We start from the raw sequence: 27,859 nt of genomic DNA, 5'->3' as shown, positions 1-27,859 counted from the left end.
CTGCCACCCCCACAGGCATGATGGGTAGGGAGACAGGAGAAGGACTTCTTGGTGGCTGCTCCCAGAGCCTGGAACTCCCTCCCCAGAGAAGCTACACCAGCTCCCTCCTTGCTGTCCTTCTGCCAGCAAGTGAAAACTTTCTTTTTCCAACAGGCTTTTGGGAACTGACTGCTTTTAATGAAAGGGCTGGTGCCATGCTGTTTTTGTTGTGATTAGTTATACGTTTTAAACAGATTTTATATACGTATGTAGTTTAAAGTCTGTCAGTGTTTAATTGCCTTTTAATGACTGGTTTTTCTATGTTTTTAGTGGTTCTGGTTTTTATCCGTAACCTGCATTGAGTCAAGCCAAGTTAAAAGGGTGGGGCATAAAAAGGTGAGGTAACCCAGTGGCCCATTTAAATGAGGAAAAGCCACTTCTTGTGGAGCAATTGGGAGTAGAGAGGTGAGGTTCCCTTTGCCTGCTTGAGCCTTGCACATCCTGGCTTGTTTGTGCAAGTTGGGTGGGCAGCTCACTAGGTGGGTTCAGAGGGTAGTTAATGCATATTTGTGTGAGTGGGTTGGCCCCACCACCTTGAAGGAGGTGGTGGAAAGCCCATTCCCATTTTAAAAAGCCCTCCCTAGACCCTGAGGTACTTGGCAACTGCTGTCGTACCTCAGCTCCCGAACGCATTGGGAGTTGAATGTTCCGGCTCCCAAATGATCGAAAACTGGAAGTGAGTGTTCCAGTTTTCAAACTTTTTGGGGAAGCCAAATGTGCAGTGCGGCTTCCGCTATTGTTGCCTGCGCAATCGGGAACCAATCGGAAGCCACGCCTTGGTTTCCGAACTTTTCAGAAGGCGAACAGACTTCTGGAACGGATTCCGTTCAACTTCCAAGGTATGTCTGTACTGCCCTGCCACTAATACCCACTTTTGGTGCAAGGTGCTTGAGAGGGTTGTGGCAATTTATCCACAGGCACTTCAGGAGTCAAGAGGAAATGGATTGCTCGGAACTATTCCAGTCTGATTCAGGCTTGCTTTAGGCACAGAATAGCCCTTGGTTGCCCTCCTTCATGTGAGAGACAAGGGTAGTGTGACCCTGTTGCTGCTCTTGGATCTCCCTGCAGCTTTTGACACCATTGACCATGTTATCCTCCTTTCTTTGTGGGTTGGGAGTTTCAGGCAATGTTTTATGGTGGTTCTGCTCTACTTGCATGGTCGGTCTAAGAAAACAGCACTGTGGAATTATGTGCCTACATCCTGGCAAGCAAGCTGCTGGGTCAGATGCAGATTTAGAAGAGCACAACCAGTTTGGTCATGTTGGGTGCAGAGCCTTGGGCACGCCACACCTATTATTTAGACTAGAACATGAGAGGCAGGGGGCGTCAAATTTTGGCATTACACAGGACACTGCTGAAATTGTTGACCCAAAGGACTACCCATTGCAAGGTGCCACAAGGCACTATTTCTTCCACAATGCTAGTTAACAGCCATCAGAAGGTCTTGGGCACAGTGCACCCAACTTCATTTTTCTATTCTTCTGATTTACACAGAACAACTGGAAGTGATCTAACCACTACCTAGTCAATCTACATCATTTGTATGTTCTTGTTCCCCACCCCCCTCTCAGAATGACTCATTGCTTCAGCATGGGTTGCCCAGTTTTCCAGCAAATCCACTCGCCCCTTTTGGTGTGCCAGCGTTGCAGGACGGCAGAGGCTCCACTGGGGCCTTGACAAGGGAACCAGAGTCCATAAGCCCCCGCCATCTATCAGGAGCCGGATTCTGGCCTGCATCCTGTTTTGGCTAATGGGATGCAGGCTGGGACTTGGCCTGTGCTGGGGGATGGAAAGAAACGGAGTGGGGAGGCTTCCCTCGCGTCCGCCCCCTGGCCATTTAAGCAGCCTGCACCTGGGGCACTACCTGTTTGGTCTTTGGCAGCTGCCTCAGAAGTGACGCTTTTTCCAGCATACAAAAGCAGTGGTGGGAGATCCATGATATTTTTGCTTCTCTTGTACTTTTTTTTCAGAGAAACAGGAGCTCTGTTTCATGGAGGGGGGCTCGGCAATACAGATTTCAGCAAAAGAAGGGGAGTAGCGTATATCTGTGGTTCATACAAGACACACAAAATAACTATTTCTTAAAGTAAGGAGAGAGTTGTGTTGTAACTGGAACTTTTCTAGCACTATTTTTTAAGGGTCTTAATGAAACCAACAAACAAAAAATAACCACAAAGCAGCAGATATTCTCAGGTGTAATTTCCTCCAGAATTATTCTAAGTCTTACACATCAGTGGAAGCAACAGGGGTTTCAGATTGCTAGCCTAGTAACATTACCAATAATCTAGCCAGGAATTTAGCTACACTCCTAAAGTCATTTATACACTGGTATGCGAGTCTTTGATGACTCTCCATTAAAGTAAATAGTCAATATTAGCTCTTGCAAGCCTGCAAACAGTTCTGCATCATAAAATTCTAGTCATTTCAACCACATTTTGAAAATAGATCTATTTATGAACCACATGAACTTTTCTCTTCAAAATGCTACAGGAAGCCTGAAAACATTTTTCCCCTTCCAAAACTGGGCTTCACATTTTTTTTGGGGGGGGGGGTCTACAAAAAGCTAGAAAATACTGGCCTATGAAGTAGCACCACTAAAAACTCCCAGTGAAAATGTCTGGTCTGAAATTTATGCCCCAGCCTTTCACCATTCCCCAAAACATTCCCCAAAAATAATCTGATTATGGTAAGGACATTTATACATCAGGTGATTCTTGAGAACTTAACCATGGTCCACTGGTCCAGCATCATTTCTCCAGCACTGCTCTACATGCTTTACTGGAAGTGCATTCTACTATTTTGCAAGATAATGTTGGATATTTTAGGATGGTGAGGTGAAAAGGAGTGCCTGTACTTTCAGAAGTCATGTTAAACAGGAAACTGCAGTGAGTTGCAGCACATCTTCTGAACCTGCCTGCCCACTTACTTCTGCAAATAAATAAGTATATACCCTCCAATTATTAGAAAAATAAGAGCCCTTGTGTGCTCTTTTGCACCATCATCGCCATAGTCTTAATTATGGCTCACTTTTGTAAGAATGGTAAACACATATCCTTGGATTTAAGGTGCTGTGAATGGGGTGTAGGCATGCTATAAATGCTATATATTTATTCAAATGAGGAAAATGTGTTATTGAATTTATATTAAAATAAATGCACTGATCAACATCATCCCTATTCTGTGGGCTGAGAAATGAAAAGGCATTGTTTTCTTTATTAAATAATTTCAAGGGGACATGGAGATGTGTGGCTGCAGAATGGAGGAAAATAGGCTTCGAATCGTCTGGAGCAGCTTATTGATTTTTGAATGATTTCAGGACAAGCAGATTCCTTTTTGGAGAGTACTGTTTTAGGAGCTAAAACTTCGAAAGCACGCAGAAAATGGTAGTTATATGAAGATGTATCCTGCAGTTAGTTTTCATATGTGAGCTGTTGTTGTTTTTAATAGAAATGGCACCTATGGTAAAATGGTAGTTGGGGGAGAAAGTTATCCTTTACTACCTCAAAAATAAACACATGAATCAGTCATTACATGAAATTCGTCAATATCTTTCTAATTAAAATTCTTTCATTAGGGTGTATGGTGTATTCATACTGTGTCATCAATGCGTCTTGGAAACCTTTTTCTTTATCTAGTTATTACACTGATATCCTCCTACCTTTCCTCTGAGAAGCTTGGCTTACATAGGTGCCTTCTTTTCCATTTTATCCTCACAGCAACCCTATAAAGTAGGTTTGGTTGAGGGATGATGAGTGGCACAAGGTCAGCCAATGAACTTTGTGGCTAAGCAGGGATTGGAACTTGGGTCTCCCTCGTCCTAGTCCAGCACTCTAACCACTACACCCCACTGTCTATGCTGTTCAAACTCACTAGCATAGGAGCCAACTCCTAGGGGCCAATGTCCCTTCGCCCCCCTCATAAAATATTTGAGGGGGTCGCCCCCCAAGTTGATGGATGTTGCCATTCAAATGGGGTGTGTGTGCCGTAGCATGTGATCAATTATGTGGGGCGGGGCTTACCTGCCTCCCCCCCAATATTTTATTCAATTTGGCACCCCTGCTCACTAGATACTTTGGAAAAGAGAAGTAGTTAGATCCTGCAGTCTTGAATTGTGCACACGGCACTTGGGTTATCAAAGTGTATTTTGGGTTGTCTCCAGGCTATTCAATAAACAAAGTTGTTCTACATGCCTCCCTGAAAGGGAAATATCTCTTATTGGCATATCAATTGGTTACATGCACACTGCAATAATTGGTCATGTTCAGCAGTTTGTTTGTTTTTTAATATTCCATTTATATCTTGCCTGCCTTCCACCATGGAACCCAAGATGGTGTACATGTATTTTCCAGGCAGTCACCCATCCAAGCCCTGGCCAGACCCAGACCTGCTTAGCTTCAGTAAGGCGGAGCTCTCATGTGCCTTCAAACTGTATCATGGGGCACAGTAGCTTGTATCTTTCCACTGATAATCAGTAGTAATGTTGGACTATTGCGGAAAGCACTTAATGCCAGTCTCCAATGTTTCTAAGAATTGCTTGGGCACATTAAAAATCCTCCTACTTATATACTTTAAAGAATCTGAACATGATTTACTTGCTGTTGTTCCACTAGACATATAAAAACCATAGAGACACTGACCAGGCTTCTTGATGAATCCCCTCTTTAATACAGCTCTTCTTCTTTGGGAATAGTTGGTATCATAAAAGATTATAGCCTCTTTACATGACAAGCAGAAGGATGGGTGTGATTATGGAAGAAAGAGAATGATGAGGAGTCATAAGTTCACACATCTACAATAACATTATATCAACGGGAATGTAGCCTGGAAAAATGAATTTGTATTTATAAGTTGAGTCCTGCTTAGATAGTACACATACATTTTATTTTAAACAGAAATTATAAAATAAATTATGGGAGAGAGACTGGTCATTGCTTATGCTTCCTGGTATTCATTGGGAAATGTATTTCCCTAAACATGGATTTTAAAAATCTTGGAACATTTTTTCTAACTGTTGCAAGTAAATGAACATAGTGGAGCTTACTGTATTCCAGTGGTGGCTAAACTTGGCCCTCCAGCTGTTTTGGGACTACAATTCCCATCATCCCTGACCACTGGTCCTGTTAGCTAGGGATGATGGGAATTGTAGTCCCAAAACAGCTGGAGGGCCAAATTTGGCCATCACTGCTGTATTCACTCGACTGCACCTTTTGGGGGCAAATTACGTCATTAGATTTGATAGTGCCACCAAATACTTTTTTGGTTTCAAGGTTTTGAAAATTGAGGAGTGCATTAGATTTGATGGCACATTAGATACACATAAATATGGCAATTTGTTTAAGTCACTTATGTGGAAGGACCATAGCTTAGTGGTAGAATAGACTGTGATGAGCTGGATTGACCAATGCTATGGCTTTATCTAAGCAGCGTTTTGACAGCAGGGTGGGCTTGCGCTGTTCACCTGACATCATTCTGGGATGGTGAGGCGGAAGGGTGAAGTGGCAGTGAACAGAACATGACTATGTGAAGTGTTTTCGATTATTTAGTACTATTTCAATTTAAATTATTTTGGGATGATACCGCCCGCTTGAGCAACAAGGAAATGAAATGTAACACGGATCAACATGTTTTACATGGCTTTGTGACGAGTGCAACTTTCAATAACAAATATTTATGTTTCCTTGTAGTTGCCCCAACAATTCAGGAAATAAAATCGAGTGGAGTGACGCTTGGAGGGAGTGGATTCATAAGATGCGAAAGTGCGGGTGTTCCTTCCCCAGCTTTTGAATGGTTCAGAGGTGAAAGGAAGTAAGTTTGACTGCCAAACCTGCTTTCATTCTTACATGTGCTCTAGGATCTGTATATTACGTGGGCAATGAATCCGAATTTGGCTCCTCACAGGAAGCAGTCAGTCACTTGCCTGCATTGCTGATATCATCCAATTATGCCACCACAAATATCATAGGTATCTGGTATACAGTGGAGCGCTGCTGTAATGCAGGTAAAGGAACCCACAGAGGCTGGTTATCTTAGACTCTGTTAGGATTAGCAAGAGAAAGATTGTAAAGTAACTTGCATACTTGGACATTCTACATAAATAGAATATTTATGATCAGCACAGCATCTGGTTAAGCACAACTATATTCTTCTTGCAAATTAGGCATCATGAACGAGACAACAAAAAAGCTTGAATCTAAAATATTATTTCCATTAAAACCCATGAAACAAACAAAATGTACATTTCAAATAGCCTAATAAAGACTACAACTGTTATAATGGTCTAATATATTATAATATTATTAATGTATTCAAATATGAGCCTAAATATAGATATTTTTCAGGGCTGAAGCTGATTCGTGCTGTTCTCCAGCTTGGTCTTTCCCATTGTCTCTGAAGGATGAGTTAAATCTTGTGGTGCCGTAATTCCTCTGTGTAAATAACACACGCACATGCACAGAACATAAATGCTGCCTGCTTATGTTTTTCCTCTCTGCAAAGTGGCTGGTGTGTGCGTGTGTGTGCTGGGGATGGGGGTGGTAAGGAGATAAACTGAAATTCCAAAAATAAAGGATGAAATTTTAGAAAGGGGAGTTTGACTTTCTGTGCATTTTCTTCCTCATGTGTTCCATATAGAAAACATACATGTTTAACTTAGAGGTTGATCAAGTATAATTAGGTAATTTTATATTGGGATATGTTCCTCTGGGTACAGTGGGGATGCAGAAGGCAGGTTTCAAAATTCCCTGTGAGTACATCGTGACCTTGAGGTGACCAAAAGGTATGCATTAAAACAGACTCAGCAAACTTAAATTTGTATTATACCACCAGACTGCAGCTGGCTGAAGAAGGTTCATATCTGAATTCCATGTCTTTAGAAAGCTCACTGAACGTTTAAAAAAAAAAAAAAAGTAACATGTAAGGGAGAAAGCTTAAGTAAACCATAGTCTCAATACGGTGTAGATCAATTCTATGATATGGAGTAAATCAGCCTTAAATTCCCTGTGATAATTCCAATGATATTGGATATTTCTAGGGCTTCTATGTTAATTAGCCCTTAGAAGCAATTACCGTAGCCCTTAATCAGTAGCATTTTCAAACAAGGCAGCCTTGTATCGGGAAGCTTTTAATGTCTGACGTTTTATTATGTTTTTGTATTGGAGCTGCTCCCCCCCCCCCAGTGGCTGGAGAAGCCCAGCCAGATGGGCAGAGGTAATAATAATAATAATAATAATAATAATAATAATAATAATAATAAATTCTACTGTTTTAAAAGCTGCTTTTATTGCTATTTTAATATTATACTATTTTATGTAAACAGCTTAGAAATTTTTTGAATAAGTAGCATATAAAACTTTTGTGAAATAAAAAGTAATAAAAGGATCCTAATCAAGTAGCATCAGTATTCAATATTCACAATTATGTTTGTCTCATCATTACTCATTGCTTGCTCTTAAGTACTTCTGAATGCTTAATTTACACTTTAGCATTCGTGAATGAATCATCTTAATATGAATTGCTTTTAGACTTCGGTAAACTTGTTAATATATTTATTTTTTCTTGGTTTGCTGCTGTACCACAGTAGTGAAAAGAAACTGAGAGTTTCCATCCCTTTTGTCAAAATGAATTAAACAGCTTCAAACACTTGAAAATTACGCAAGTGAAGTTGAATTCTCAAAGTAAATCACTTAGAAAAAAGTAGATTAAACAAAGGTGAGGTTTCTAGAGATAATTATTCAAACCTATAATTCCTAAATGTTCATGTTTGCTCAATGCAGCAATAACTCATGCTTCAGGGTTTGGAAAAGGACTATTTGTTTCCTACTAGTGTGTTGTCTACTGCTTTGAGATGACTAAACCAAATGCTATTTTATATGCAGGGCTGTGTACTTATTAAATAAAAAATAGGAGCATTAATGTAATGTAAAATATTAAATCATCAATATGCAGCTATACTATTAATAATGATAGATATGCATTTTGAGGCTGAATGCTGGGGAGGGAATTGTACCTCTCTCCCAGATTTATGATGTGCTGCCTCAATATATCAAAATTAAATGGTAACTTGTTGATATAGGCAAGAGTTCTGCTTTCAGGATGAAATATAAGCAATTCCCCGAGTAATCAAGCATAGCTAAGTATTTTCACATTTAACTATGCCTATCCAACTTCTGAATGTGGTTACATATGTCCTGAAAATAAATGAGTCCAAGAGAAAAATATTTTTCAAATTACTGTATCCACAGTGTTTACCAATTGCTCCTTCATCTATTTCTGGAAATTCCTATGCCAGGAAGTCTCAACCTTTGGTCGTATGAAGACTCTAAATGTCACTTTTCTGACTGGTGGAGTCTTCCTAAATTTGGCTTTAAAAAGAGCTAAGCGAAATTGGCCACCCAAAATTCTTCACACTGCTCAACAAGTGGCAAAATTGACACAACAGCTTGTTGGGAGGAGGGCCCAAAAGACTCAGGTGTGGTTTCATTAGCTGTGGCATAGCTTCTTTCTTCCCCCACCCAAATATTTTGTGGCCACTGAAAGCAGCATACCAGAACTTTTCTATTGACCATCCAACCACCATTTTGCATCTCCCACAATGCATTGGATGCAGTGTAATTTCAGGGCATTGTGGGAAGAATTGGCAGAGAATATTCAGAGCTTTTTTTGGTAAAATGGCAGTCCTTTTCAAGTCTAAAAAACAACATTTTCATTAAAAAAAATCTCTTCAGATATTTTTTCTTTCTGAGAAATAGGGATCGCTGAGTTGATAGAGTTCACCCTTCTTCTAATAAGTCCAGGGTGGAACTAATAAAGGAGTAAAGGAAATCTTCTCGATCAATCCAAGATGGAGCAGCATGTCTGTTACATGAAGTTTCTCCTTTGCTGGAAATCTCTTCCACCTCAGTATGCAGACCCAAACTTTGGACACTCGTGCTATGCATTGATCTGTTGAGTGGAAGATTGGCCTCTCTGTTCCGGTCCACAGCTTTCTGTACACAAAATTTTCTGCAGCACTGGGGGCACCTTTCTAGAGAGCTACTTGCCTGCTAAACTTATTTGTATTTCCAGTCCGATACAAGCAATCTTCCGCAAGGATAGGAAAGGGGGGGAAGAGGGGAAATAAGCACAGTCACTAAAGCAGAAAGTTACATTAAAGAAAATACTGCTTCCCTTTTGCGTAGCAAGTGATAGGAAGGAGCAACTTTGATTCTTTATCGTTTTAAAGAAGTGAATCTGCAAAATTTCCCTATACAGAAAGGGGCGAGTGAGCTTTCTATGGATAATATATGTGCTCTTGATGAAAAGAGAGAGTACAATCTCTTTAGAATGCAATACTACATTCACTTTGCTTGAATGGAAAAAACTCTGCTGTGAGACTTACCTTTAAATAAACACACATAAGGCTGAGGTCTAGTCACAGTACATACCATATACTGCTGTGCAGGGATTAATATACTTCTGCTGGGATTAAAATGTACCTGGCTGCTTCCTGACCTTCTTAAATGGGCTTTTGCTTTTCATAAGCTGCTCATTTAGTGTGAAAAAGTGAGCAATTCATAGGACTAAGGAAAAGCCATTATGATGTGCAAAAATCCATTATGATGTGTAGTCGATGACAAAAAAAGATGGTGGATCATTTGCATTTACCAGGTCTGTTTTTAAGAAGTAATGGTGTTATATTAGATGTGTATTTCAAGATCATTTGATGGGTGCACACCAATTGATTCAGATGGCTATCGGTAGGAGGAATAAAAAGAAATGGGAGGAAAGGAAAGGGCTTACAAGAGCAGTGGTGGAGAGAGAACTTAGCACCAATACTGGCAATAGTGCTGGTGTAGGGGGGTCAAGCCAAATGTCTGGAATCAGTGCAGTCTAAAATAATATGCAAACATGCTGTTCTTTGGAGAAGAGAGCAACATTTTGCATATGCAGAAGTAGCATTTGGGCTCAGGCAAGTGCTATTGATGTGTGTAAAATGGAACAAAGTTTAACTAAACCAAGCAGGTAATAGGAGACTTTCCTGATGGTGCAGGGGTTTGTGTTGAGAGCATCATAAGCGAATCAACAAATAAATGTTCAGTGGACATACGGGTTCAGTTCCCAAAGCTGCCATAGACTTGCATGGCTCTTATAATGGTTCTTAGGGTTACTGATCATATGCAAAGAGTCCATGTGGGCTGTATGCAGGCATTTAGCTGAATGCAGCTATACAATCCCAGTCTTCCTTTACACACACATCCATTGCAACAAGGGCTTCTGAGAGTTCTTAATTTCTAAATCATCATCTTGATGAACTGGAACAAATTTTTAGTCGTAAGACTATTGGTATCAGTCCTGCTTTGCTTTGGAATACAAGTTCACCTGAAGCCCTTTGACCTGTCCTGTCTCCTGTTGGTGCCAGTATTCCTTACTCCCTTTGTAATGCCCAAGGAAAGCTAGAAGAGCTTTTCCTTACTCAGTGCTCTTGGGCCTAAGTCGTTTGCCAGCTTTTCTCTTGATTGCCCATGAAATGCTCCCTGAACTGAGCATCTCTTTCCAGACTATTTACCTATGGCGTTTCCCCCATACCACCTTCACTACTCACAACTGGGCTTGCCCCCTATCAATTGGTAGAGAAAGGAAAGGTACCTTTAATCTATTTTTGAGCAAAAATGGAAAGCCCTTTGCTGTGGCAAACACCATCATATACCCAATATGGCATCACTGCCATTCCTTGTCCATGTTATCTCATTCACTCCTCCATCCCAATCAGGTAAAAACTATTGTTTTCCATCCATATGAGAGAAAAATGCAAAATATATTTGCCTATGCCTTCTAATTGAATATTTCCCTTTTCCTCCCTTCTAGACTGATCAATGGACAACAAGGGATTACTATTAAAAGCTATAGTTCAAGATCATTTTTAAATTTCAACAATGTGACGGAGGATCATTTTGGAAACTACACATGTGTCGCTGCCAACAAACTAGGCACAACCAATGCCAGCCTGCTTCTTAACCGTAAGTCAAAAAAAGATGGTGGAAAGTATTCTTGCTTAGGCTTTTTCTTTTACCCTCTCTGCCCTGAAGAGGTCCACCTGCTTCATGATCTCTTGAAAAGTATTGTTGACTCCCACATTTTTCTCTGAACAATTTCACATGCATTTCATTTGGTGGTAGGTCTGGGTTGAAGTGACCCAGGATACAACAACTCTGTTTCGTGATTGTTTGGCTTCGTTTGGTTCAAGCAGAGTACAAGAACATTGTACCTGGGCTGACCTGGGCAGGAAGAATTTCAGTCTTAGGGCTGGATCATACAAGGCCTGGTAGGTGAGTTGTGCTTTTGCTGAGTATGGTTAAGACAAGTGCCACCATGTTTCATGAAAAAGTCTAACTCTGGAGTTCACCATACATGCCAACCAGTAGTGAATTTTGTAGGCAAAGGTCGGCCAGTTTCATGAAGTGCTTTGCAAAGCACAAGTTCAGGGCACATGAAAAAGCAAATGAAAGTTTTAATACTTTGAGTAGGCCTCAGTGTCTGCCATCAGTTCCTACTTAAGATTAATTCATTTCCTGAAAGACTGTTGTTTGATGTGTGTTACTTGCAGGTCCTAATGTTCTTTCATGTGTGTTCCGTTTCTGACACCTGTCACATGTATGGGATATATCCCAAGGTATGAAAGGAAGTTTCTGGCTTGTACATCATTCTCTAATGTAGGACGTTGAATATGAACTTACTGGGGTTCTTACGCAAATAGGCTATGATAGTTTGCAGCCATCTCATGAGCTCAGGTGAACAATTGTGACATATACAATTAAGAAGCAAGTCCAATATACTAATGAGATTGCCACAAGGTTTTGCCTACAGGAATGAACTATTTATTTGGGTATGTGTGTTCTGGGAGCTGTAGAAGTTTGCCATATCATACGCCATGTATAATTCTTTTAGAATTCAATTAGCTGACAATGAGCAATTCACTGACATATTTTATCGAGTGTTACAATAAATAGAATCTGACAAAAAATATTGCTCACTATTTTTTTTTTAAAAAAAGACTTTGATTTCTTAATTAAAATGTTCATGAATAAATAAAGAGCTGGTGATACATTAGGAAGATACAAGAAATAATTGAGTGTCTGGAATGGAGTAATTAGAAAAGCTGCCAATACTGACTGAGGATATGGAGCCCCTGTTGGCCAGCTATCTCCATTCCCCTGCAGGATTGCAATTGGTGTGTGAAGACACAGCGATTTTATCATGGTTCTGTAACAAAGCCTTACTATAGCATTGGAGCAACTGATTCTATAAATGTAGAAGACAACATACCTCCGCTTTTGCAAAATTCCCACTATTGCAGAATCCTTGCTAATTAACTTTATATTTGTGTCCCTTGAAAAGGATTTGGATATGTATGGAAGACTTCTAGTGATGGCATTATTTTTTTTCAACTTTAGGTGCTAAAGTAGTGGAGGTAATGTGATCCCAGGGCTGCTTGCAGTGTTTAACCACTTTCATGGTGAAAAATGTAAATGAGCAAGATTGATTTACAAGCCGTATGTTTAGGAATGCCAACTTGTTTGTATGTTTGACTTGAAACTTAGACTTGGACGCAAGGAGCATGGCCAGGATTTTGGTTGGAGGGGGGCAGGCCTTTTGTTTCGGTGGGGGGCAGAACCTCAGCTTGCTATGTACTTTTATTGATTTAGTTTGCAGCCCCCCGCCCCCTTGGCTACACCCATGCTCAGATACAAGTTGCTTTGAACTTACAATTCATTTCATAGCAGTGAAACATGGGTGCATTGCTTAGAGTGGGCAGAGTAACAGGAAAAGTGTGCTTCAGTTGCCAACCATTTTGACCCATGGTGACATCTGCAAACCAGAGAAACTGTCATGGTCACCACACATAGAAGTAACTAAGCACACACCACAATCTTTTCTATTGGCTATAGCAGAATGCTTCTTTCAAGCCTCGTAGCATTGGGAGGCACTATGGTCACCAGGAAAAGCTTCTATGGGCAAATGTCCACTAACAGATTCCATGTTGGGGACCCCTGATCTATACTGTAGTACTGGTTTGTTCAGGGGCACCATAATGCCCCTTCATGAAGGAACATATTTGTTTTGGAAATATGTTCAGAAAGACTTCTGAGAAATACTCATACTTGTGTTTGCTTAAATAGCAATGTACAGTACTACAGACTGCTATGCTTACATTGTGTGGTCTTGTAACATTAAGTATTTGTCACAGATAAGAATAATGATGAATTAGAAGTCAAGAGTTGGTGTTATTGCTGTAATGATGCACTCTTTTGTCTTATTGGTCACACAACCCTTTTACAACTTACCTTGAATTGTTTGTTGAACACCTGTTTCTCTATGGAACTGAGAAAAAGACAACAGCTTTGCTATTGTTCATATACCCACACACAAAAATGTGAGAAAGGTGAATCAAGAGCCCTTGTTTAGCTAACCAACTTCTGATTCAAGAGTTTTAGTTGAAGTATGGTTAGTTCAGGATAAGTAACCAAGTGAATATATTAAAACAAAACCAGTCTATACTTATCTATAGGAGTATCTAAACATAGTAGAGAATGGATGGATTTGATTGTGCTCACATTTAAAGGTGAACCTACCTAGTCTTCACTTTCTGAAGCAATACACAAACTGAAATAAAACTACTCTTTAAAATTCACACTTCTCCGAATTTTGCAATGCAGGTCTCCAGCCAGGTAATGTGTACACATACTAGGGCAAAGTGTAAGTATAAATGCACCTGTTAGTGAAAATAACATTCAAAAGTGCATTATATTAAATCTCCAAGTGGTGCACAGGGCACCCAATATAATTATTCTGAAAATGAGTAAAAACTATAAAATAAGAATGGAATTTAAAAGCCTGCTTAAATTAAAAAAGTATTCAGTAAGCAGCAGAAATTCAACAGTGGGCCTTTCTGATGTCAACCAGAAGGGAATTCCATAAAATTAGGCCCACAGTTCTTAACACACAGCTCCTTGTGAATATGAGCTGTCTGTCTGAGCCATAAGAAACCACAAACCATGACTCACCTGAAAGCCTCAGGGATTGGACTGGTGAATGAGGACTTTTTATTAAAATAAAATAAAATCAGAAACAGATATGTAAATGTGGAGAACTGAATTTAAGATTGTAAAATTAGAGAAACTGAAATTGACAGATTCACCCATCCCTATTAAATAGTTAACATGAGCCTGCCTGGTTTTGTAATAATCACCCTGGGATCAGGGGTGTGTAAAAGTACACAGATCTTTGTTAAGAAATACTACTGCATATTTTTAAGGTTTTGTTCCCCTGCAAAAGAGGCTTTTCTTCCCCATTTCTTCCTCAGGCTTTGATATCCCTTATTATTATTGCAGGGTGGTCAAGGGTGCTGTGTGTGCTTTCCTTTACAGTAAACACTCTAGCACTCTGCAGGCTCTCTAGCTGCCTCCACTTCCTGATATGAAAAAGCCCAGTGGGAGGGGTTATCTCATGATGTCTTCCCCTGGGATTTAAGTAAAGTGAAAGCACCTGGGAAGGCTGCAGACTACAGACCACTGGTGAGATGACCTGCAGAATGAACATTCCACAAACATTCCTCAGCCACCTCATAAATAAGGTAAGCACAGGAACAACAACAACAAACCCTGCATCTCACCCACGAGAATTTCACCAAACTTGTCTTTCCCCTTTGATAATTTCAGTTTCCTTTCTCATTCATTGTTGGAGAAAGGTTCACACAAAAAAAAATGAGAGACAATTTTCAGTACAGCAGTAGTATAAGAAGTTGATAAATGAGGGAGGTGATCATAACAATAATTGTTTCAAAGAAGTTATAGTGCTGAGGTGTAGAAGTGCCACTGGGGTGGGTGGATGGAACTCAAGTCTAGCTACTCAGTAATGTAATTGTTTGAAGCTAAACAGGTGTGTCCCCGATTATTTCCTAAATGATAGATCACCACATGTATGCTATGCAAATAATACTACGAATGGAATTGCTGAAGCCAGCACAAATGAGAATTTCTTTAAGGCGATGGGGATCTAGATGGCAGAATAGATGTTGTGAAATCTTTCTTCAACCTTTCCAGCTAATCAGTGCCTTGTGAATTTTGTGACCACATTGCCAAGAGCACTGGGGCACAACTTGTGGCTGAATAAACAACCTATCATCAGTAGACATGAAAAACGAAGCATCTCCCGATATCAAGGATAATATAGCAAGTCACAGAATTTTAATTATTTGTGATTAATCTTTCTTCTAGTCTATTCCAACAATATTAGTTCTGAAGTATATATTATTAATATTTTGCTTCCAATACATACTGGAAGCTTTCTGAGATAACACTGTCACTGTGTGGGTGTGTATACTGTATAGTCCCATCCTGCCATCTAGGGGCCCACCTTAAGCATTTTGCATTATTTACTTGGCAGGTTTTTGCACAGAGCTTCCTCTGCTTAGAAAGAGGAAAAATGAAGTCTTTGCTATAAGTAAAAGCATGCATTTTATGATTCATTAAACCCATTTTCCCAAAGGAGCAAGCAGTCTTACCATATGTACCCGAGATGAAAGGGCCCATTTGCAGAGGAGCTAAGACACAGAGACAATGAAAAAGGAGTTAAGCGTATTTAAATATGCAAACCCTGCTTCTGAATTAGCACAGTGTTGAGTTGGAACAAACAAACAAAATTCCTATTCCTTGAAAACAAATCTGGAGACTGCCAGAAAACAGGGACTAACTCTGCCTTGCATAATTTTTACTTATTTTCAAACCACAGAAGCAAGGGAGCAATATTGCTGCTAAATATTCCTAAACAAAGCTGCAAATTCTGTGTGGAAAAAGCAAGTGAAATACCCACATATCTTAAAATGTGTGTATTCAGAAACCTCATGTACCCAAGGAAAAAAAGTGCTAAGTAGGCTTACGATGCAGACCATATATTAATATTTCTGTTTACATTTCATCTGCACTTCATGGAAATTAATCACAGGTAAATATGCACTGGTTTGATTTGGGTCCAACGAGGCCTCAGTGTGAGCTCAAAGCACTACTGCTCACTCAAAGCTGTGTCTCCAGATCCCATTGATTCTACCTGCAGCCTACTCCCCATTGAACAAAATTCAGGTGGCTCATCCAGTAGGTCAGAGGGAACCACTCCACTGATGTACCCATGCAGCACAACCTGACTGCCATGCCTCACCCCTACTGGTAAATGGCAATGCTGCTGCTGCTGCTGCTTGGAGGCTATAGCTGTGGCTCGACCTCACCAGGTGATCCACTCTTACTTCCAGAGCAGCTTATCAGGAGGCTGTGTGGAAGGGAGGGGCAGGTAATGGCTGAGTAATCTGCCCCCAGAAAATAGGAACTGGGACTCCGAAAATCACTTTGATTCTACCTACAAGCAACAGGCATCTAAGTTGTAATCAATTCAAAACAACTAGGAATAACAGGCTGGTTTTGCAGAATTTATGGAAGTGTCACTGTGAATGCTTTATGAAGCTACTTCTAAGCCACCATGCTAGAACTCAAGGTTGAATAGCTCACCATCTGTGTCTTATTGAAAGAAATCATAAGATGTTTGATCATAGTTTGAGTACTGCTACCATTTATCACCAACAGCTTTAATTTTACTTAATTGTTCAACATTTATGGTTTTGATTTAAGATTATAGTCTTGGATCCGGTGTTACATTGGTCATTCTGAAATAAGTGAGGCAATTTAGTCACTGCATGACATGAGTTCCGCTGATTTCAATAAGAAAAAAAACGCAGCTAGTCCCATGCACAATTATTGAAGACAAAACAGATTGTACTCTATTGGACTTAGGCAATCTTTTTATTATTAGTTATTAAATTTATAGTTAGTTATTGAATTTATATTCCGCCTCAGGGCAGTTCACAGACGCTCCTGGAGCTCCTGCCAGTGCAATCGCAATCTGCCAATCCTTTCGCCATCTTGCCCCTTCCTTCTCTCTCCCAGTACGCAGGAGTGACATGGGCAACACAAGGTTGAGTGAGTGCCAACCCTCCTCCATTCCAGTTCCCACTTTTGATTGCACTGTAACAAATAAAAAAAAGATACAAATGTTCATGATTGCAGCAAATAGGTACTTAGACTATAAACTTGCTTTGAAATCATTATTTTGCTATTTTATATCTTTTTAAAAAAGAAAGCATTGGTGAAGCCATTCTGTGCCCTGCATGATAGTTTTTTAGCCCTTCACTTTAAGAATAAAATAAAATTGAGAACTACTGCCTTCCTGTCAAGCAAAGAGAATTATGCATCATAATATTTTAAAGGGGACTCAGCTGCATATACAAAAGCTTCTATCATCGCTTAATGTCGTTAAGCAGCTGTCACAGATTCATCTTAGCGCTGAATTAAGTGATCTGTTTGTATACCTATCATATGTTTTCAGCTCTTTGGGGATGAAAGGTGCCATAGAAATGTTGAGAGATGGTAATAAGGATGGCGAAATGTAAATACCATGTTGTCTTGAACATCTGCTTTAGTGGCAGAAGAAGGAAATAGATAACAGCATATTTACGTCATGTTAATTCAGTAATAAAAGGAGAACTTTTTTTGCTGAACGGAAGTTTAGAGTGAACTTGAAAGTTGCTTTGGCCCTTCTGACGGTAGGAAAGAAAAGGAGGGAGACGTATGTATTCCATATATGGAGACAAGACATATATATTTGGGGAGGAGCTGAGGCATTACTTGGCCTTTATAAAATTTATGGCATAAAGTTGCATGAAATTTGCATATTCTAATTTATATGAACAGATGCAAGATCATAAGCAAAACATAAAAGCACAAAACTTTTTTAGAAGGCGGTAAAGGCACAAGAACCTGGGCCTAGTGCAAAATACCTGGAACTGGAGTCCTCAAGTCCACTCATTAAAAAATGATCCTTTGCTGGGTAAAGATGCATCTGGGGCAAACTATGTTAGCTAAATATCTGTATCCTTCACTGCAAATGTTTTATAGTAAAGTTTCCATTTGATGGCCTTGGGGGTAACCAAAGTGATGTATGGAGCGTGGCATGTTTTGTGGACCAAGTGCTATAGATCTGGATTGCTATTGTGCATTCTAGTTTGCTACCACATGCTATGTGTTGGTCTATATCAGGAGTCCGCAACATGGTTCTTGTGATTTGAGGACCCGATCCCCGCTTGGGGAATAAAGACACGTGGACACAGAATGTAAGGTTAATGGGTAAGGTAAAGGCCACAACTTTATTGATTACAGCATGTGAGAAGGTATTGGCTTAGGCATTGGACCACGGAACATTAGACTCCACCCACTCGTAGAGGGGTGAGTCCGAGGAGGGGTTAACCACCAGTAGGGGTTAGCCTATTGATGCTAATCCAACTATAGGCTCTCTTCCTGATGTCACCGAGGGTCGTGCCATGGCCCCCCGCCACACGGGCATCCGACAGGATCCACAACCTCCGGATTCCTTTAGCGGAATACTCAAAATTGTCGGGGAAGGCGATGGCCACACCTTGCCCCCCGAAACAGCAACAACACATTCCAATGCCTAACCTCCAAATACTACGAAAGTTGTGACGGTTGCTACGAGGTAGGCGAAAAAAACCAAGAGGCCGGGCCAATTTAGCCAATTGGAAAAAACTCCTACCAGGCCCCCTGGTTAAACAGGGCGACCAACCAGAGGTCCATAGCAAAGTCTCAGGAACAGCTAATCTAAAGGGAGTGGAGGGTGGGTGACTCGAAGAAAATGTGTGTGCAATGGTGGAGATGGCTGGTGCAGCTGTGTTTGAGCAGCAAGCCACGCCCCCGTCGAGCTTCCCTATTGGGTGCCCAACCAGTGAGGGGCGTGGCACCAGCCCTGGAGTTGAAGTAGGGGGCGGAGCGCCCCCTGCATGACGCAGGAATCGTCTCCCGCTCACAATCCCTTCCCTCCTGGGAGTAGGAAAGGCTTTGTGGGCACCAGTGTGCCTTCTCATCCATTTAAATCCCTTACCCCTTTCCAGTTTCTAATTGATGTTTTCTGGCCTGGGGGAACATTCTTTGAGATGGAGTTCCTGCTGGTTTTGCCTGTGTTTTGTTTTGGGATGAGTGTCGCTATTTCCTGCTTTTCAAGGAAGAGTCATGTTCACATCATGACCATTCCTTCATCTGTGAAAAGACTATTTTGTCATACCCGCTACAGTTTTTTTAGGTTTCCTCTGGAAAACCTATTTTTCCAGCAAGTTGCTTGAATGAAGTCTAAATGGTGGCTAGACTTTATCTGGTCTTTACTGAGAATTTGTTCTGATTTGTTTACAGAGCAGTTATATGACAATTTCCAGATTTGTTCGTGGGGCATAATTTGTTTGTTACACACTTTTCAGTGCGTTTCCCCATCACATTCAAACTGCAAAAAGTTTGCTGTTTTGTTTTGAAGTGAATTTGTTTCATTGCGTGGACAGGCGGAGTCCCCAGATCCCGAGTGGTCCCCCCCCCCCCCGTCATGTGGAATAACGACTCAAGACAACGTGCTATGGGATTAAATTGGCCACAACTTTATTAAATTTCAAATGTGGGTAGACCTTGGCTCAGGCATTGGGCGTTCTCCCTCCCCAGTCCCCAGCTGGGGACCTAGGGAGCTTCAGGGTTATCCAGTGTGTGGGGGGGGTGGGCTGGCTCTGGAGAACATATGTTCAAGCAGAGATAGCCGCCCCCGTTACGCCGCCGCCGCAGGGGAGAGCAATGATGACCTTTCGGCATACGGTCAAAGCCTCCCTTCAGAAACCCATTTAATGGGGAACCCTGGTATCACCGCCGCAAAGAGGAAGATGGACTAAAGGATTCCGCCCAAGGCCTGATACCGCCAAAGTTGTGACGTTTTGCTACGGGAAAGGCGAAACCTGCCAATGCAGGGAAATTCCTTTCCGGCCCTTTAACAGCGACCTTAACGTAGCAGCACCCGCATACCTGTGAAGAAAAGTTAACCTGCAAAATAAGACATTAACTGAGGGTGGGTAGGGTGGGAGAAGCTCTGGAGCCAAGTGAGGATTCCCAGGTAAGATCCTCCCTCTATTGTGTGGGCAGGTAATCCCTCCCCTACCTGGCCTGGTCTCCTTGGCAACATTTCCCCCAGGTGGGATTGGACAACTGACTGAGGTAGGTGGAGACCTCCAGGTATCCCACCTGAGGGAAGGCAAAGCCAAGCCTATGCTGTTGGAGCTGCTCCAGATCTAGGGGCTGTGCGCGTCCACGCAAAGGGCGCCCCCCGTTTTAAGTGGGGAGCGGTCATTAGGGCAACAGAGTGTTTTTAATCCACTTTAAAATACACAAACCTCAAGTTTCGGTTTTAATCCCTCCTGCAGAATATTGACAAATTGGGGGTCCCTTAGATTTCCAGATGCATTCTTAGGCCCCCAAAGTTGGAGACCCATTGTTTACCTAGACCTAACTGGCTCAGGAGCACCTAGAGTTGATGAGTCATCCTCAGTCACACCCCACCACAGCCCATCTGCCCTGAAGCAAAATTTGCAGGAAGTGAGAACACTGATTCTGCTGATAGTGAAACAAAAAACCCACATCAGATTAAAAATAATAATAATTCTTAAGCTGTATTGTAAAAAAAAAATGCTGCTTAAAATAAACATCTTAATTAAGCCTCTGTGATTAGAACACTGAATCTAGGAGTGTGTAATTACACATACTATTTGAATGCGAGGTTCAAATTGCCAAATGGGCACTTAGCATCATATGGAATAAATATTGTTCTATTCAACATAATGTGTGTTTCCTATATATGATTTGTGTGCCTTTGACATTTGCTTTTTCCGTAAACAAACATGTGATTGAATAGAAACACATCACAGTGGTACATATTCTAGGAGCAGGGGTGTCGTATGGTGTTCAAAAACACAGTATTAGCATTGTGTTCATTTTTGTGACTGTATTAAGGGCTGCCCCGCCCCCCGAGCTGCTAGTCAATGGCTTAAAAATAAATTAGGCCCATTAAAACTTCAGTTAAGCAGCACTATACATAGAGCTGAACCAACCACAGAATATTCATTGCCATAGCTTATGTTTTATTTTAAAAAAATAAACATACATAGGAGTATGTGTTAATGCTTGTTGGTCTAAACTCCCATTACTACATTTATGAATGCAAACTCTAAAACACCGAAACTATAGGATTTTACTTTTAATGCAGTTTGCCTGTATGTATAATTTATCTGTGTGGCCATTTGTGTTGATTCCCATTGAGCCCATTCGATATGTCTCCTGTGTATATTTTGCCTATGCAATGATTTCTGGAAAACCAGACTTGGGCCTTAGACCAGTGATTCTCAAAGGGTGTGGAATGCCACATTGGTAGCGAGAAGATTCAAGGACTATCAATATTATATTTGGGGAATGATTCATGTTGTCATGTAGCTGCATAGTTTTTTTTTTACTTTCTGAATGTCCCATGTTCATATTATAGAGTAGTTGTGTTCTTTGCTATAAATCAGGGGTTGATTCTTTTTGTTTTTAATGTATTTCTTATCAATAAAAAGTTGGTGTTGTGTAGCAATTTTTTATTCTGAAAGGGTGGCCCAGAGAAAAAAGTTTGAAAACCACTACAATGACTGATAGCAATTTATTTGGTTTGAATGGGTTGGGTTTGGGGTTTTGTTCTTTTTAACTACATAAAAACAGACAGAGACTGTGAACACTTAGAGCTTTGTTCATTATTCATCTACATACAGATGCTAGTCTGTGCAAGCCCACCTGTCAGAGGCAGAAACAGGTTATTTCCACCCTGTAATATATGAACATGCTTCCTCTTCCCATGCTACCATTAGTGTGGACCAGAAAGCTGTTGTCACCACGACTTCAGCTATAAATATAATTGCCCTGTGCAGAAGGATAGGAAGTGTGTGTGTGTTTGGAGAGCTGATACCCAGAGGAATCATAGAATTGCAGAGGGTCATCTATTCGAACTCCTGCAATGCCCTACATGGGGCTCGAACCCACAACTCTGGAAAGATTCTGAATAGAGAAAAAATTGGTTTAGGCACATAGAAAATAATAATAGTTGTTGCAGTATTAAGTTGTGCTCTGCTACAAATGTGTGCATCTACAGGCTCTCCCGTTGGATAATAAATAATGACTTGACACTTCAATACTTTATTGATATCCTTTACATATGGTGTCACCTGCTCTATTGAATTGTTCTTTCAGCTCTTATTTCGCTACCTGTACTAAAAATAAAATGGGGGGGGGGAGTACATGGCCATTGCTAGGAAGATTCCTTAAGTTGACTGTTTTTACAGGGATCTGGAGAATTAGTTTAAAATGTTCGTTTACTTTGCTCCACAGACTGAATGAAAATATTGTGAGTATTTTATTGGCTTGCGTTGTCGTTAAATTTAAAGGTGCTTTCTTTTATTGGCTGAGTTATTGTATTTAATGTGTTTGGTTTTGTGGCAGATTTTGCTAGGTTTTAGCTCAGTAACACCACTGAGCTAGCCATTTTGTCATTTCTACAAAAGAAAGGTACTCTCCAGGGAAATTTAGTTTATGTTCATGCTTTTGCTTCTGTGTCAGCCAATAACCTACAAAAGGGAAAGAAACCCACCAAGCCTTTTTTTCCCCCCTGCTAGCTCTACTCAGTTCACAAAACACTAACCCTAAAAACAAATCATAATGATATCTGGCTGCTATTTGATGTAGCATCAGGTTTGGGCTGCAGAGGACTTTCCTTGCAGTTTTTGCAAGGAGAAGCCGTGACTCAAGTTGCAATTCTAATAAATTCAGCCAAACTTGGGAACAGTTGCAGGCTACTGCAAAGTGGGGTAGGTTTACATTTAACCTTAAAAATAGCCATTGTTATCTTAAAAAGGTAAAGGTAAAGGGACCCCTGGCAATTAAGTCCAGTCGCGAATGACTCAGGGGTTGCGGCACTCATCTCGCTTTACAGGCCGAGGGAGCCAGCGTTTGTCCACTTCCGCAGTTTTTCTGGGTCATGTGGCCAGCGTGACTGAGCTGCTTCTGGCGAAACCAGAGCAGCGCACAGAAACGCTGTTTATCTTCCGGCTGGAGTGGTACCTATTTATCTACTTGGACTGTGTGCTTTCAAACTGTTAGGTTTGCAGGAGCTGGGTCCAAACAACAGGAGCTCACCCCGTCGCGGGGCCTCGAACCGCCGACCTTCTGATCGGCAAGTCCAAGTGGCACAGTGGTTTAACCCACAGTGCATTTTAATCCTAAGAGTTCACACAACATTGCTTCTTTCTTTTTTAAAAAAAAATTCATAGAATATACGCAACACAGGCCATAGAATTATTCTAATAACAACCACCACTTATACAGCTCTTTCCGTCAGAGCCCTAATGTCTTTTTCAGGGATTCTCCCCTTTCGTGATTACAACTATGTGACGTGGAAATGGGGCCACACTCAATGTCTCTGCTGTTCTATCCTCATTGGCCCCATTGGCCCTATGTCAGGACTTTGCACAATGTTGTGATGTCGTGCCGGGCCCCCTCAGTACTCTTCAGAAGATGGCACCTTCTGAAAAGAACATTTTCCTTTTCTGGTCTCTGACTAGCCAAGAGTGTCAGTGATACAGCAATAAGTAGCATTGTTTTGTGTGATCAGGGCTGAAAGGAAATGGTCGGAGAGGTATGTTTCATGGATGTTTTCTGCCCCCATGAAAACTGCACTCTTTTCTAGTGCTTTTTCAAGGAAGACAAAAAAAAAATGAAGGGAAAGAATCACACACCAAAGCAGACATTCAGACATTTAGATGCGGCTATGTGACATTTTTATATGCCTGTTGTCATTGTCCATGGAGTTTTCTTGGCAGGGATACTGGAGTAGCTTGCTAGTTCCTGCTCCAGGTGCATCACGTTTGGTCAAAACTCTCCACTATGACCTGTCCATCTTGGGTGGCCCTGCACGGCATAGCTCATAGCTTCTCTGAGTTATTCAAGCCCCTTCACCATGGCAATGCAGTGATCCATGAAGGGAAGGGCGGAAGGATGGAAGGACAGATCATGGAGTTGAGGCTCCAATACTTTGGCCACCTCATGAGAAGAGAAGACTCCCTGGAAAAGACCCTGATGTTGGGAAAGATGGAGGGCATAAGGAGAAGGGGACGACAGAGGACGAGATGGTTGGACAGTGTTCTTGAAGCTACTAGCATGAGTTTGACCAAACTGCAGGAGGCAGTGGAAGACAGGAGTGCCTGGCGTGCTCTGGTCCATGGGGTCACAGAGTCGGATACGACTAAACGGCTAAACAACAACATGTGACATTTATATTACTAGGAAGAAAGAACAATTATGAAAAGAAAAAGCTTGCGCTTCTTTCCAGCACTGGGGTAAGATCCAAAATTTTAAAGACTCGATAAGAATGGGGAAAATGTTTGTCTAGTCATATTTAGGAAATTAAACCAAGAAGTATGAAATCCATAGGAAAATTGAATGCTTTTGGCAACTAAGGGCAGGTCCACAACATATATTTAAAGCATATCCAATGCACACGGCTTCCCCCAAAGAATCCTGGGGACTGTACTTGGATGATGGCAAAGAATTGTAAATGCAAAGAGTATTGCTCTGGATTCTATCCTTTCTAGCATATTGACATCCTGAACTTTCCTCGGTGAGCAACCTCAAAGCTGAGAGCTCGATTATTTAAGTTACATTTTCTATCTTTAGTTATAATGCTCTGAAACAGGAAAAGTACAGGAATTATATCAATGACTCAGCTAAACCTAATGAATACGTTTGATGGATTCCCCACAGCAACCGAGGAGTGCACAGCACAGCAGAAATAAAATATTAAGATCAACAGCAAAAGGGTCTGCATTTGCTTCCACTGTTTGCTTTGGGGTTTCTTACTATACTTCTCTATTCTTTTAATATAATAATAAGTAATCCTGATCAGATCCACGCATGCCCATTAAGTGTCTTATATGACAGGGATAAATCATGCATGCAAATTGCATGTCCAAGTCATGAAATGGATGGCAAATGCAAAATAAAATAAATAAAATATTCTAAAGTCAAGGCACCGTTTGGTCTAGTCTTGGCCCTGTGCACCAGATCCTATATATACCATGCACACTATTTGATAAATTGGTGGTGAAGTTGTACATTTATTCTCAAATAAAAAGAAATCCCAGGCATGAGCACAGTGAGGCTGCACAGGCTTCTAGGTTTGCAAGTGGAGTTGAATTAAGAGAGAAAGTGAGGCTTCCATGTGCATCCTTGGTTGATAGTGGTGGAACAACAGCAGCTGGCATGTTGCACAAGTGTCCCATTTTTAGTGATGAGATATCCTGGATCACATAAGACAACCCCAGCTTCTGTTTGGATCCTGGAATATTCTGGTTTTTTGTCTGGCATGACCCTGCTGATGAGCGCCAGAGCACCTTCCAGTCCTTCTAGTCCAGGACTCTGAGACAACCCTACTGACGATCCCCAGAGCACTAGAACAGAAGATCCTGCCCCTCTTGACGAACTGATTTTGGGGACAAAAATGTTGGAGGGTATGACCTGGTTGTGGATGAGATTGCTTTGCTACCATGTTTCCTTTGCATACACATGTATATACCAATCACAGGTACACAAAAGACATGAGTCTGGATCTTCAGTCTGAAACTGGAGTATGCTACAACATAATTGAACAGGATGCGAGTGGTGATGTGGTCTAAACCACTGAGCTTCTTGGGCTTGCCAATCAGAAGGTCAGCGGTTCAAATCCCCGTGACAGGGTGAGCTCCCGTTGTTCAGTCCCAGCTCCTGCCAGCTTAGCAGTTTGAAAGCACGCCCCCCCCCCCAAAAAAATGCAAGTAGATAAACAGGTACCACTCCGGCGGGAAGGTAAATGGCATTTCCGTGCACTGCTCTGGTTTCGCCAGAAGCGGCTCAGTCATGCTGGCCACATGACCTGGAAAAACTGTCTGCAGACAAACGCCGGCTCCCTCGGCCCATAGAGCGAGATGAGCGCCGCAACCCCAGAGTCATCTGTGACTGGACTTAACTGTCAGGGGTCCTTTACCTTTACCTTTTTACAACATAATAGGTCTCATAGATTGGAAAGAAAATAAAGGGGCAGTAGACCAGGGTCTATTATACTTTAATACACAGTTTATTATAGAGATATGTAAAGAAAAAACATGCAGCATTTCGAATTGTCCAGAAGCAACTGTGTTAAAACCACAGGGCCTTGGCAGACCAAACAGGATTCCTGCTCCACTGCCCAAGCTTGCTTCAGGCAGCAGAATGAGCTTGCAGCCTGGATCTGAAGCCAGTGCTGCCATTCTGTCTCCTGGGGTGCATGCACCCATTAGCGTGATAGTGGCTAGGGCAATGGAGCCTTCAAATTGGGATTGGAGGTGATAAGGTGCAGTGTCTTTTCACTAGGCTCTTCTGGGTGACCTGGCTCTTCATTGTTTTGATTAGCTGATAGATTAATCTGGCCATGTGATTATTCTGTTTTTCAAAATAGGTTAATTTAGGGTCACTTTAGGAAGAAGGTGCAGGAAGGGAAACTAGATTCCAGCTTATGCTCCTTTGGGGGTAATTTGGGGCTTCAAAGGCCTGCAGCTCAAGGCTGTAGGGTCTGGGGGCAGGATAAGAACTGCCTCTGTGGCCAACTTGCCACATCCCCCTAGAGTTTTTGGGCTCTAGGGGGTGGTGATGCAAGAAGGCCTTCATACTCATTTTTAGGATGTGGCTTGACCTAGCAGGGTATTATTAGTTGACTTTCTAGCTGCAGACTTTTCTGATTTATAATTGGTTCCTGTACCTATAGTTTCCCTCTGCATACTTGGTTTAGCATTCAATCAAGTGGCCCTTATTCAACCCAGCAATATGAGTCCATGTCTTTATTTCAGCCCTGTGCAACAAAAGAACAGCAAGAGGGAAACAACTGTCCAAGTTCTCCCTTTTCCCTGCACACTGCAAGTGCAAAGAGAGAAAGCGGGGGTCAGTTTTGTGCTTCATAATAGGCAAAGCCATCTTTCATATTTATATCTGTGCATCCATGGCCAAAAAGGGTTATTGTTGGAAGCTCATGCTATATGCAAGCACCTTGCAAAAAGCACAGAGTTAAAAGGACAATGTTCATGCCAGTAGCAATGAGGGGTTTTTAGCACTGGATAAGTGTATCAGTGTAATCCGAGAACAGGGACGTGGGTGGCACTGTGGGTTAAACCACAGAGCCTAGGACTTGCTGATCAGAAGGTTGGCAGTTCGAATCCCTGCGACGGGGTGAGCTCCCGTTGCTCACTCCCAGCTCCTGCCAACCTAGCAGTTCATAAGCACATCAAAGTGCAAGTAGATAAATAGATACCGCTCCGGCGGGAAGCTAAACAGCGTTTCCGTGCGCTGCTCTGGTTCGCCAGAAGCAGCTTAGTCATGCTGGCCACATGACCCGGAAGTTGTACGCCGGCTCCCTTGGCCAGTAAAACGAGATGAGCGCCGCAACCCCAGAGTCGGTCACGACTGGACCTAATGGTCAGGGGTCCCTTTACCTTTACCTTTAAGTGTATCAGTGGGCCCCATTTTGTCATTCAAAGTTGATCAAGGGAATGCTATGGAGATGTTGCCTTGCATGCATGTTTCTCCTCTTGAGAAGGGAATGCCTACCCTCATTTCGCCTATGAAATTTCATTCTACGGGATTATTCTTTTTGCTTTGAATGTAACTGCATTTCAGTCGCCTTTGTTGTTTTCACTGGGAGCAATTAGGATTTCCCATCATCTCAGTGGAGCTGTTTTCTTCTTTTGCTTGGCCCTCTGATGAACGGAAAGCCTAACAGGCGATTTGAGGAGTTCTGATTAAGAGTAAGTGATGAAAGCAGGCAGCTTACAAGCGATCAG

At 41.6% G+C, this 27,859-nt stretch overlaps 1 protein-coding gene across 2 annotated transcripts in view; it reads left to right on the top strand.

Annotated features, from left to right (window-relative positions):
- The window catches only part of NEGR1 (neuronal growth regulator 1), a 573,510-nt gene that overhangs the window by 469,838 nt on the left and 75,813 nt on the right, over positions 1-27,859 (top strand). For both annotated transcript variants that reach the window (XM_081866559.1, XM_081866558.1), the window contains exons 6-7: positions 5,724-5,844; positions 10,882-11,033. In XM_081866559.1, the coding sequence (XP_081722685.1) occupies positions 5,724-5,844; positions 10,882-11,033 (273 nt within the window). The remainder of the gene's footprint in view (positions 1-5,723; positions 5,845-10,881; positions 11,034-27,859) is intronic.

Source organism: Podarcis erhardii (assembly GCF_964252035.2).
Source record: "Podarcis erhardii genome assembly, chromosome: 6".
Classification (NCBI taxonomy): Eukaryota; Metazoa; Chordata; class Lepidosauria; order Squamata; family Lacertidae; genus Podarcis; species Podarcis erhardii.
Note: the sequence above shows the minus strand (reverse complement) of the source record. Positions and strands in the feature narration are given on the sequence as shown.